At 41.6% G+C, this 13527-nt stretch overlaps 1 protein-coding gene across 1 annotated transcript in view; it reads right to left on the minus strand.

The window, feature by feature from the left end:
- actn3b (actinin alpha 3b) overlaps positions 1-13527 on the minus strand; it is a 37992-nt gene that overhangs the window by 6656 nt on the left and 17809 nt on the right. The window contains exons 2-12 of the mRNA XM_079257324.1: positions 9769-9883; positions 9169-9288; positions 6965-7051; positions 5762-5849; positions 5411-5489; positions 4433-4514; positions 3893-3978; positions 3703-3795; positions 2930-3160; positions 1069-1216; positions 753-903 (exon numbers count right to left, since the gene is read on the minus strand). Of these exons, the coding sequence (XP_079113450.1) occupies positions 753-903; positions 1069-1216; positions 2930-3160; positions 3703-3795; positions 3893-3978; positions 4433-4514; positions 5411-5489; positions 5762-5849; positions 6965-7051; positions 9169-9288; positions 9769-9883 (1280 nt within the window). The remainder of the gene's footprint in view (positions 1-752; positions 904-1068; positions 1217-2929; positions 3161-3702; positions 3796-3892; positions 3979-4432; positions 4515-5410; positions 5490-5761; positions 5850-6964; positions 7052-9168; positions 9289-9768; positions 9884-13527) is intronic.

Genomic DNA, 13527 nt, shown 5'->3' on the forward strand with positions numbered 1-13527 from the left:
ATTTGGTAGTTTAGAAAAATACTAATTATCTGAACAGAAAAATAGTCCAGGATAAATTCAGTACCAGTCAAAAGTTTGGACACCCTTTCCAATGAAATCTGATGGGAAAATGTGTCCAAACGTTGGACTGCTGGTGTAAATAATGAATGACATCGTTCTTCTATATCTGTGGAAAGTTGGAATCTCAGTCCTTCCTGCAGCTTAAAGGTCATCTGACATTTTTTTTATTTTTCCTTTCCAACTCTTTTTATCTTCTTTGAAGTACTGATAAATTAGTAGTGGATCACATACATATTCAGCTTCAGCATCTTAATATATAACTTCAAAGAGATAATCTCAAAACTATGTACGGAGGAATGAGAAGAATAACAAACTCATGAGATCAGAGGTTTCTGCTCTTCTTGCTCCACGCTTTCATCCTGCTGATAAGTCTTATTAACATGCCTGACAAGCATCTGTTGCAGCTTTTGTTCTTCACATCCTCCTTCTCAGCGTCTCAGAACATTTCTCCTTTCTGGATTCTACATAATTCACGTCATTCATGCATCATTTTATTCCTTCATGCAATTTTTTTGACTTCCTTCATTTAATTTCTCCCCACGGCGAACACTGGAAAACTTTTGTTGCACGTATCAAACATCCAGACTCAGACCCCCCCACCCACTCAAAACATTTAGCTCCCATGGTGGGAAGGTCTTCCAGTTGTACAGGCGTAAATCATTTGAAATAATCCCCATTGTGTCCCATCTTACTTCAGCTCCTGAGCGATGGCAGCGATCTGCTCCACTCTGTCCTGGTGAGCGGCGAGGTCGCTCTCAAAGGCCTCGTGCTTCCTCATCAAGGCTCTGACCTCCATCAGAGAAGCTGACTCGTAGTCCTTCTGGGACAGAAGCTCCTCCTTACCTGAAACACAGATCGTTCCTTTACAGCCACTGATCTGGGGGGAGGGGTTATTTCACCGCATTAAATGATTTAAAGTGAAGATTACATGGAATATGATGCCGAAGGTTAACAAACGAACATCAGGGAGCCTAACTGAGTCCTATCACATTCCTCTAGTGGCCCTACCTCCTGTCCAGGACTCATGCATGGTGCACTTCTGCTTGAACTTCTCTGCCAGGTGGTCGAGTCTCTCCAGACGACGAATCTCGGTCAGCAGCCACTCCTCGTAGCCCTTCTCCACCTGCTCCAAACCCTTCCAGGCATTGGCAATATCCTGAAGGAGAGGGAGAGCTTTCATTTTGTTCACCTGTTAGAGGAAATCTACACTACCAGTCAAAAGTTTGGACACGCTTTCCCATTAAATCCAATGAGAAACTGTATCCACTGATTCTGTTCATAACTTTTATGGACAGAATTTCTAGGCGCAGCCGAGGTGTTGAGGGGATCCGGTTTGGTGGCCTCAGGATTGGGTCCCTGCTTTCTGCAGATGACGTGGTCCTGTTGGCTTCATCTGGTCGTGATCTCCAGCTCTTGCCGAGTGTGAAGCGGCTGGGATGAGAATCAGCACCTCCAAATCTGAGACCATGGTCCTCAGCCGGAATAGGGTGGTTTGTCCTCTCCGGGTCGGGAGTTAGGTCCTGCCTCAGGTGGAGGAGTTTAAATATCTTGGGGTTTTGTTCACGAGTGAGGGAAGGATGGAGCATGAAATCGACAGACAGATCGGTGCGGCGTCTGCAGTAATGCGGACTGAAGAAGGAGCTGAGCCAGAAGGCGAAGCTCTCGATTTACCAGTCGATCTACGTTCCTACCCTCACCTATGGTCATGAGCTGTGGGTCGTGACCGAAAGAACGAGATCTTGTATACAGGTGGCTGAAATGAGTTTCCTCCGCAGGGTGGCCGGGCTCTCCCTTAGAGATAGGGTGAGGAGCTCGGTCATCCGGGAGGGGCTCAGAGTAGAGCCACTGCTCCTCCGCATTGAGAGGAACCAGTTGAGGTGGCTCGGGCATCTGGTCAGGATGCCTCCTGGACCTCCCTGGTGAGGTGTTCCAGGCACGTCCCTCTGGGAGGAGACCCCGGGGAAGACCCAGGACACGCTGGAGGGATTATATCTCTTGGCTGTCCTGGGAACGCCTCGGGATCTCCCCCCGCAGAGTTGGCAAACATGGCTGGGGAGAGGGAAGTCTGGGCTTCCCTGCTTAGGCTGCTGCCCCCGCGACCCGACTCCGGATAAGAGGTGGAGAATGGATGGATGGAGAAACTGTATCAAAACTTTTGACTGGAACTGTCTGTGTTTGCAGGCTCAGATTGTGGACTGAAAATATTAGTTTCAGAGAAACAATCCTGTGTTTGTCTGACTGAAAACCACTTGCAGGGACTTGGTGCTTCCTCAGTATGTGAATGGGAGACAATTTAGTTAAGAAAAAACATTTTCTAAAGCCTCGTGTCCTCACGGTGTTTCTTCTCAGGCAGAACAGAGCTGGCGGTAAGCTGGGGACGTTATATCTCACTGGTCCACAGAAAACACTTCCACCCTGTCAGTGTTTATGGCACAACTCAGAGAAACCTTTCAACTCATTTGATTATAAAAACACAACAATCACTGGGAATGTTTCTGTGTCTGGACAGTCTGGAGGTCCGACAGATGGGATCACTTCTGCGTGACGTCATACAAGCTCAGTTTGGGACGGACATGTTGAAACTTCTTTGATCATTTTAGATCAATATCAAATAATAATAATAGTTTTTTTTTTAAATTGTGGCTGAAAAGTGAAACAGTCCATCCATTCAGACATTCCTGTTCAATACAGCTGATGAGTCCCTCAGAGGTTTGCATCTTTATCCATCGTTTCCACCTCTGCCTTCAGGTTTATCAGATTGTAATCGCTGGTTATGTAGCTTATAAAGGTTTATCGCTGCATGCTTGTGTGAGAAGTGTGTCAGCACCGACATGGAAAGAACAGGAGGCTACAGAGCAGCTCTGCTCACCGACACCATCTTGCCCTCGGACGGCATGAAGGCGGGCCTGTTGCTGAGTCTCAGTTTGGTCTGCAGGGTGTTAAAGTTGATCTCCAGCTGGCATTTCTCCTGCACGCGTGGCGGCTTGTGGATGCGGCGGTAGTCACGGAAATCCTCCAGTTTCTGCTGCATTGCACGCATGGTCTGCTCCGCCACGCGGTTCTCCAGCCAGGGGATGGTGCGCCGGATCCACTCGAGCAGCTGTGGAATAAAAGTTCGGTTTATCCTCTGCAGTCGCTGTAACTTTATTACTGCTTTCCTCCCATGTGATGCTTTAGAAAAAAAATCCCTTTGCCTTTCTATTAGGACGAGTTCCTCTGCGTCATGCATCGTAGGTAAGGACTGTCTGGATCTAGATCAGAGTGCTAACGTGTGTGTCAGTGGTCATCATAAAAACTTGGATGTAACTGACTTTGGATATTGGATTTGGAAGAAAAAATAACCCCCCAGCTAATCCAAAAGGTACTTTTGTAGTTTTAAAAGTAGATTATTGTTGTTCCCAGTATTTTCAGTTCAATGCTGACCTCATCTTCATCCTTTGTAACCCCATGGTTTCAAAAAGATTATCCAGTTAATCCATAACTTAAGTAAATTAAGGAAAAAAAACTATGTATTGGTTTACAGCTGAGTCATGCAAGGTCAGCAGGAATGTCAGCAGGTTTAACCGGGCGACCTGTACAGCACCTGGCCAAAGCAGGATGTGCAGCACAGAGAGGAAAGATTTGGTTGCCGTGGTTTCTCACCTCACTGGCCAGCTTCTCATACTCCTCCATTAGCTTCTCATTCTCCTGATTGACAGCCAGCACCTTGCAGATGCGGTTGGCAGCCGTCTCAGCCTGAGATGGGGAACAAGGGATCAGAAGGATGGCAGCTGCTTTAGACTGACGTTTTATTCTCATAGCTCTACGCTACGACGGTGGAATGTTGTCTGACCTGCTCGGCTCCGGCGAAGGCGTGGTAGAAGCAGGACACGTAGGTCATGATGGCCTTCTCATCTGGTTTGGGTGTGTTAACAATATCTGGAAATAAGAAAACGGAAGAAAATATTTTGAGAAAAGTCCCATAAAATAGACCCACGACTCAAAGGGTTACAATGTAACGTTAAAGTTCTAGTTTATTGTGAAAGCAGAGTTGATATGAAGGATTATCTAAATAAAATGAGATGCTTCATAACAAGCAAACTTATTAACTCAACATGAGCAACAGTTGGATAAAAACTATGATGACATGCTTGTGTATTTATACGTCATTTTCAGAACCATCTGCGATTGAATAAATGCTTTTAAAGGGATTTAAAATGTTTGTTTTTCAAGGCAGATGGGCGAAGAAGGACCTCTTGACCTCGTACCATCTGCCATTTGTATTTAGACTGCTGCACTTCCAGTTATCAGTGGTTTATCAACGTGGAGAAGGAAATAAATTAAAAGTCTCTGCACAGATTTGCTGAGTCATGATTGTGTTTTACAGCCTCACCTTCAGCATCAAGCATCTTGGGGATGTCCAAGAACTTCTCAGCCACCTCAAAGGCAGTGTTCAGGTTACCGATGGGGTCATCCTAAAACACAGGCAGTCGATCAAACACGTGTTTTGCTCGTTATGGCGTTACAAGTTTAACTCTGGGAGCCATATTTGATGCCAATCATGACAACAATGAGCCCGAATGAGGGAAAAGAAACATAAGTGTGGTTTGCACAACATCTTTGATGATTCCAAATACATTTTGAAGTAGCATTTTAACTTGAAGCTGTCAGGATCTGGCAACCAAATTAATACTAAATGTGTTGTTTTCAGCTTTTTTAAGCTTAATAATATAGTTTGCAACCATTTAGTAGCTGTAATCTGACATGTTATGGTTCTTCATTGTCTTGTAGCTCATTACAAATATCAGATTTACAAGACCATGAATATGGATGGACTCAGTTTTCAATATTTGTTTGTTGATTTACAAAAGTATAAAACATAAATTGTGGTTTCGGAGTGCAGTTTAAAGGAAAAACTAGGTGGAGTATGTAAGATTTTCAATATTTTCAAAATAAATTAACTAATAAAATAACTACAATCATAATTAGATAGTTTTTTGAACATGTAGGTTCCAGTCTGTTCATATTTGATGCGTTATTAAATTACAAGTTTAATTAATGACGAATGACAAAAAGCATTTTTAAAAAAAAAACATTTAAGAAGGGTCTTAGTCATTAATTAAACTTGTAATTTAATAACATCAAATATGGACAGACTGGAACCTACATGTTTAAAAAAAACCTATCTAATTATGATTGTAGTTATTTTTTTAGTTCATTTATTTTGAAAATATGGAAAATCTTACATTATCCACCTTTAAAATAAAAAAAGATATAAGAAATAAATAGACACGTGACAGGTGGATAAACATAGAGAAGGCAAGATTAATGCAGGGCTGAAAAGAGGGGAAAAAAAGATCGAACAGGCCACCTTTCTCAGTTTGGAGTAGTCGATGAGGTCAGGTCTGTGTCTGTGGATGAGGGCGCACAGGGCCAGGCCGTCCTTCCAGCTGAGCCGCGAGGAAAGGAGGCGAGGAGAAGCAGAGGAGAGACAAGATGAGAGGAAAGGAAAGCGACACGGGGGGCAAAAAGAGGGGAAGGAGAGAAGATGTCGGGGTGTTTAGTGGAAAGCTGCAGTCACATAAAGGAGCAAGCAAAACAGAAAAAAAAAAGAGGCAGGTGGTAAAATGGTGAAAAGAGTGGAAATGTGCAGAAAGGGCAGAACTCAGAAACAGTGAGTGCAGTTTCCTGCTGAAGCCACAGCTGGGCGTTGCACACCAACCTGATGTGGAAGTTCTGCACATTGACGTTCCTGTAGGGGGCGGTCTTCCTCTGGCACCACAGCAGCAGACCCTCCTTAGCAGAGGTCTCTGGAAAAGTCGAGGAAGGGGGGGGGGGGGAATAGTGAGCATTTGGCCTGATATCTTATTGAAACATCATTCCTACGGAAATGGAGAATCTCAGAATAACTTAGAGGATCAAAGACAAGAGAAATGAAGAGAAGTAAATGTCAGAGGGAAGCATTGATGTGAGAAGACAAACAAACACAAACAAAACATCACTGTGGAGAGAAAGTAAAGAAAAAACGGCAAATAGTTGGTGTTAAGATCCATTTTTCGAAAGAAGGATCAAAAGCTAAAAGGTATTCACTCGTCATATGGACGATTTAAACACACACATCCATTTCCTGCTATGGTGGAGACGTCATGAGAAGTTAAGCTGGATCGACGAGAAAGAAAGTCAAGTTTTATTACTGCACTAAAATGACTTCAAGACAACAGGGAGGCTTGTGGAAGGGCAGAGGAAACAAGGCCTCTAGGCAAGGATTTATAGTGAGGTGACCTTCTCATCAAGGTGGAAACGCAGCCCAGAGACATCAGATAAGATGATGCGTTGCACCAAATTCATTCAAAAGATTCAGCTGCAATAAAGATGCGGGGCTTGTTTTACACTGACTGAACTGCGTGTTCAGGTAAAAGAAGTATTCCTTTTTTTTATTTTTTTATTAGATAAATCGACTGACTCAGAAATGCAGCGATTATTCTCAGACTGTGTAAAATTCCCATAATAACACACCTAGAAACTGTTCATCCTCCACAGGACTTGCTTTTACATTTAAAACGGAAGAATCTGACATGCTGGAGGGTCAGACGAAAACATTTATAGTCATATCTGTGACTGATGGACATGAGCATGGAGTCATTATACGGCTCCTGTAGAAAAGAAAAGGATGAAACGGCCTGTAACAAGTTCCACCTGTGTGCACACACACACACACACACACACACACACTCATGTAACTGTGTTGTTTCTGCATTATTCCAATGATAAATGCATAATAAAACCAACAGCTTAAGTCATTGTTGTTTATATATAAATACAGTGTTATGTATATAAATAAGTGTTTATATATATATATAACACTTATTTATATATTTTATTGCTTAATGTTTATATAAGTGTTTCTATATAAATACACACACACCTTCCACAGAGATGTCCTGGATGGCGAAGCGCAGGATGATGGTCCAGATCATACCAAGGGTCATCTTCACATTACCATCAACAATTTCTGCAAAGGCAAAACCACATTGTTGGTCATAGCAAAGAGAAAAAATGCAGTGACTCTTCTTATCTACCAGCTCTGTGCTGCTGACTGAATTTCCTGCCCTGAAGTTTAGAAGGAATCCAGACCGTGCATGCTGACCGTGCATGCTGCACAAACTGATTTTTCTCTGCATGTTTCCATGAATCCATACTGAAGAAGTTTTTAGAGGAATTTAGATTCGGAGGGGTTAAAAGGAGAAATATGAGCATAAAATCTTTCAACTGCTGAGACTTCACACCATTTATAAGGTTTATAATGTCTCTCCTCTCACTATAGCAACCTTGTTTCTTCTTGTTTTATTTCATCTTAAGCCAGTAACTGTACAGCACACAAAGTTTTAATGTGGATTTAAAGCAGCTGAGATTCTCAGCAGACCTGCAGTTTTCTGGGAGTTTCTTCCTCATGTGAGGAGCAGAAACTCCGGGAGCAGAAAGTAGACTTGACCCTGATGACCTGAGCAATCTGTTTGGCTCACAACAAACCAGATCCTGAATGTAAAGTGGCTTAAAACCAGTAAAAAAGATCTGAGGACTGGAGTTATATGAGCTGCTTTAGTGTGGACTCAAGTCTGGACAAACTGGAGTAATCTGGATATTCCTCTTTGTTTAACTGTGTAAAGCAAATGTAAAAGTTATTCCCTCCGACACAAAACACTGTTGAAATATCTCGTTTGTCGGTCTGTTGTAAACGTCACAACTGAATCCCTGCTTTGAGCAACGTGGCGCACCGCCATGTTTAGCGTCACCTCAGCCAGTTGTGTAACTACTGATTTATTAACCTTCTGTAAAAACAAAGAGCTTCAGGGAAGAGCGTTCAAACAGCTACCTCTCCGTTAGAAAAATATGAGAAATTTTAACACTTTGAACTCAAAAAGCAGGAAATAAGATTCCCAGTCAGCTTTCACCAGTCTGCAGGATCACATGTAGGCCGAGTACTTCTCTAACAGCCAAGTACGTTTCTGAAAGTGCTCACCCTGAGAGGAGAGAGAGCGCTATTAACAGAGCTTAGTAGTCTGAAACACAGTAAAAGGAACTATTTCACATTCTCTAAAAGCAGCTTTTCCACATCTGCTGCTTTTAAACAAGCAACAAGTCGGATTTAGAGCTGAACTTCTCCGAGACCCAGGTTTTACTTTGACCTGCACTTTAGATCCCTGCTTGATGTTTGGGCTTAGAAGCAACCAATAGATAGAATTCAGATCATGCACATATGTGCACATGTATACGTTTTGCATATTAAAGATGTTTTTATCATACATTATATAGATATAAATGTAATTTTAAAGAAAAAAAATCTCTTCTGACATCACCAGTGCAAGTTCCAGTTTCACGGACGCCACACTGTAAAAGGTTAAAGGTGGAAATTCAACTGGACCTTAATTGTAGCTTCTGAGACATTGAACGTACTATTTTACATTTAGATTACCAATTATGATTAATCCTGGGCTTATCTAGAGCCGTCCATCCAGCAACATCCATTATTCAACCACTCACTTCCAGTATAAGTTATATGACATCACATTACCTACAATGTCAGTCAGTCAGTCACCCTCTTTTTCCCCAGTCAGACACAAGCTTCCTCTGTAAACTGTTTTATTATATCACTTATCTAAAAAAATAATATGTATAAGAGGTAAAACTTCAACAGATTAAAGTTATATCTGCAGCTCCATGTAACCACAGAAAGATTCGCATCAGCTCACAGTTGTGAAAGTCAACAGAGCAGCAGAGAAAGTAGTTTAATTCTTCTAAATGAGTGCTGCTGTTAGTCTTCCCTCCGCTGGCCTTGCAGAGGCAGTGAAAGAGCCTTTATGCGTTTCACATGCCTTTCATCACCCTGCTGTTGCTTCTCCTGCTCATCATGCTCTGTTGACTTTTTCCTATTGCACTTTTTTTTTCTCCTTGAAATGAAGTAAAATACTTTTCCCCCCCCCTGAAATAAAACTAATAAAAAATCTGAATGTTGCTTCTGATTAAAGTTTCAACCAATGAGCAGTGTTCAGTGTTCTGGTCAGGTCTGGGCAGGAACAGTAAAGAGTCAAACAACACGAGGAGATTTGTTAGTACGGGCAGGACCCTCACCCTCTGCACCAATAGACACCAGCTTGACCCCCTTGCTGCAGATGAAGTCCAGAGCTTTATTCACGTTGGCAATCTTATGGAAACGCATCTTGCCTTTGTCAGGTTTGGGCAGCCTCTCGCCTGAAAAACAAGCAAAAGAATCAACGAAACATTCACATTTTGTTCTTTATCTTCGGTTGCTTTAGTATTTTGTTTCTGAGCTGCTTTTTTTTTTTTTTCTTTTTCTTTCAAATTGTCTTGTCCAGCATTTAAGCAAGCAGACTGATGTTCTGGATGCTGTGTTCTGCTGAGCAAATTTATTTTGCAAAGGGGAGCTTTTATAGATATAATGATCCCCTTGTATTTCTGGATTCTTATTTTATTTTTCTATTTGTTTTGGATAATTGTTCGTATTACAGAGTTTATGCTGCTGGGCCGGACCGGAGAAGACAGAAGAGGGACAGAAAGAGAACAGAAAGGAAAACAGAGAAAACAAGAGAAAGAGATCAATGAATACACGTATATGCACATACATACCCACCTACATACATATGTACCTACACATATGAGTTGCAATCATTACGAAACAGAAAATGTGTGTATGAGTGCAGGGAGATGCACCTGATATGACCTCCAGCAGCAGCATGAGTTTGAGACCATTTCTGAAATCCTCCTCAATGTTCTCAATCTGTGTCCCGGCTTTCCTCAAGTGGGAGTTACACCAAGCTGTGAAGGTCTGAGAGGGGAACACAAAGCGAGGCGGAGGGTTACAACATCACACATACAGTGTTTTCTGTGATTTTACCTGCCTCACACACACACACACACACACACACACACACACACACACACACACACACACAAACACAACATTGTCGATGTGTTTGGTGGAAAACCTGCATTGCAAAGCTTGAATTGTCCTTTTCAGTTTGCGACCTTGGCGTGTCTGCAGCTGCTGACAGCGAACGGGAGCAAACACTGACTTTTATTTGAGTTTGACAGCTTCTGTTTGCTCATCAGTCCTGAGCTGAGTCACTCCGGCTTCTGGCTGGGAACATTTTTCTGCTAGCTGACAGTCGCCGTGGCCTGGAAACCGCGGATGTGATGTTTACCAGATGCAGTCAGAAAACAAATGCCAAATGCTTTCCACTCATCTGCAAGACCAGGTCAAATGTTTTCAGACAATTTAAGAGTTTTTTTTGTAGCATTTTTTGGTAGAATTTTACTTTTCTGAACAACAATCATCATGCAATCATCCACAGTAGGGGCTGTTTTATTATGGATACTTGGTTTAAGCCTGATTTCTTCCTGAAAATAATCTTACCAGCTGCATCTGTTTCATCTGAAAGTTTCCCACATAGTGGAAACTCAGCTACAAGTCTCTCCACATGCTCTGCTTCAAACACACCAGCTCACACCAGGATTTACAAAGGTTTCCCAATCCCACTGCGGCCACTTTTTTATTCTGTCAGGTTGTTAAAATGCAAACCATCATCCCAACCTGGCAACAAACACACTCTGGAAGAGATTTTCTAGACTTTTCTGCATCCATTGGTTCCTCTTCAGGTCGTTCTCCTGAGTTCTGTTGCACACAGACTGCTCCCATCACCATGTTTTCCTATTAAAAGGTACTGAGTAGGTGATATTCACTACCTGGCTTCCTTCTTGACATGAAAACACAGTAACGCCTTTCAGTATCACACCCCTGGGTTGCCACTTTGACACACACGATCAAGTCAGACAATATAAATCTGCACCTTTACAAAAGGTCTAATAACAGGATGAGGAAGGGCCAGAGCTCAAACACTATCATGATGTCTAAATAGTAAACGATCGTGTAAAAAGAACATTTCAAAACTTCTTTAAATAAATGATAAAAGTGCACAAAGCACCCACCTGTTTAGTTAGTCAGTTTATTTTGTTTTGTTTGTATCAGTCACAATCAGTTTGTCCATTTCCAAAAAAACAATCCATTCAAACAAAAACAAAAGAGCTTGTATGCCTAATATTGTACACTTACAAGTAGAGTTACCTTAAATTATACAAATAACAAAAGCAGATGCATTCCATACACAATGTGTGACTTTAATCAAGAAAAATCATTTATAAAGAGTTGCATATCTCTCAAAAATAAACTGATAAATCATCTTTTTTAAATAGAAATAACGAATTACAATTTTTTACCTCATTACTGAGTTTGTTCCACAGTTGAACCCCCCCGAAAGGACAAGCGTCTCTGTTTCACCCTTGTCTGAGATTTTGGAACAATAAGTTTACAACAGTCTCTAAAGTTATATTTAGTCTGCTGAAGCTTAAAGTCATTTTGGACACCTTCTGGAAGAACATTTTGTTTAGCCTTAAACATAACTTGTATTGTCTTATCGTCAACTAAATAATCAAATTTCATGAGTTTTGATTTAATAAATAACTGATGTGTGTGATCATAATATCCAGCATTATTTATCAAGCGTATAATAACACCCAGAGTTGAGTTGTCTTGTGGGCGCCACCCCACAGTTCAACACAGTATGACATATACGGAAGCATTAAGGTACAGTAGATTATAGAAAAAGCTTTTTTTTTTTGTTTTGGTAATAAATCTTTAGTTTTGTACAAGATACCGAGTATTTTTGAAATTTTAACCTTTATGTCATGTAGGCTACATGGTCTTTCCAGGTTAATTTAGAATCCATTATAACCCCTAGAAATTTCACATCAAAAACTCTTACACTTCGTCCCGTTGAAGAGGAGTGTGTAGAGGTGAGAAATGTGACCTCAGTTTGTTTCTAAATGTTTCTGAAACATAAAATGTTGAAAAAGTCTGAAAACTTTCCATTTCTACTGTACTAGTGATGCAAGTCTGAGGCTGGAGAGCAGCTTCTACTGAAGACCCTGCGCTGAATGCCAACTTGTTTCATCCGGTAATGGCAGTGTGCATGACGTGCAGAATGCAGGCGGAGATGTAAAATGGCTCCGAGCTGCTTTTGTTCTGCCTGATGGCGCGGCTGGCACGTTGGAGACCATTTAATTGGCTCCATCAGACCATTCAATCAATCACCGAATCGAATTCTGAGAGGCTTTCATGGCTAGAATGTGAAAACAGGACGTGTGTGTCAGTGTGTGCTCCAGAGTCAGGAGATTGTGGGGGTGTGAAAGCAGGAAAAGTACATGAGCTGAATGACGAACTACAGATGATAGTGTGGGTGGAGTGATGCGAATAGTAGCTTTAAATCAGCAGTAAAATAGGAGTTGTGCTCAGGAGCAGAAATTTCCCACTGCATTCATTAATGGAGAAGTCAGAATCTGACATGGCACAGTTTGTGGGCGTTTGTCTGTACCTACATCTCCTTCCTGGCCCAGAATCTACGGCCACAAGAGAAAGAGAAGAAGAAACAGTCGAGCCAGAGACGGAGATGAATGAAGACAATGTCAGAGCACGCGTTGCTCTTTTCCACATCAACCGCAGCGCCGACATGATTTAATGAGATGATAAAAACTGAATTAATTATGCAATTTACTCAGTGAATTCAAGCAAAATAAATAAATCTGCACACGTCCTTGTCCTTATTCATCACCTCTCTTTTTAGGATGTTTTATAGAAAAACTTATAAAAGAAATATATTCACCATCAGCATGATTATTATTGCTTAATGAAGCATTCATTAGATTCAGCTCTAAAGTTCTGCGTAACCGAACCAGAGTCGTTTGCTTGAGAACGACTGTGTGAAATAAAGCAAGATAGAGGTCTGAGAGCAAAGGCCACAAAAACGAGAACATTATACTCAGATATCACGACACGTTCGCAAGACTCAGGTAGAAACATATGGGCATGGTTAAAGCTGGGGGAGGTCATCTTGCTCTGAGACATTTTTTTTTACTCTGGGTGAAGCGGTTCCTCATCCTGATAGTAGTCTGTATGTTTTGTAATCATGAACAATAAGAAATATAGTTAGACCTCACAGTTTACTGTAAATCTGTAAAAACTCTGACCAATCCAAATGTTTGTTCATTTCTTATATTTCGTAAGCTTCTTCCGCAGCGCATACCTGATATCTACACCCTGCATATAAACAGCGTGTTAGGACGAAAATACAAAGTAGTGAAGAAGAAACTAGGAAGGCAAACATGGCTGAGAAAATGCAGGAAGGATTTCCCCAAACCGGCTCGTTTTTTTTTTTTTTTTTTTGGTGGAAAAAGCTGCGAATAAAAAAAGCCTCAAATCATGCAAGGAGCAAAACCAGAGAGGGAGGAGCCAAGACAGGGCGCCACTTTTACATCTTGCTAGCTCCCCAACATGACCTACCCCAGCTTTAATGGGAATGTATAACCAGTAGAAGTCGTCCATGTGTCAGTGAAGCATTAAGCAATGCCCTTCACTTT

This window comes from Telmatherina bonti (assembly GCF_933228915.1).
Source record: "Telmatherina bonti genome assembly, chromosome: 18".
Taxonomy (NCBI): Eukaryota; Metazoa; Chordata; class Actinopteri; order Atheriniformes; family Telmatherinidae; genus Telmatherina; species Telmatherina bonti.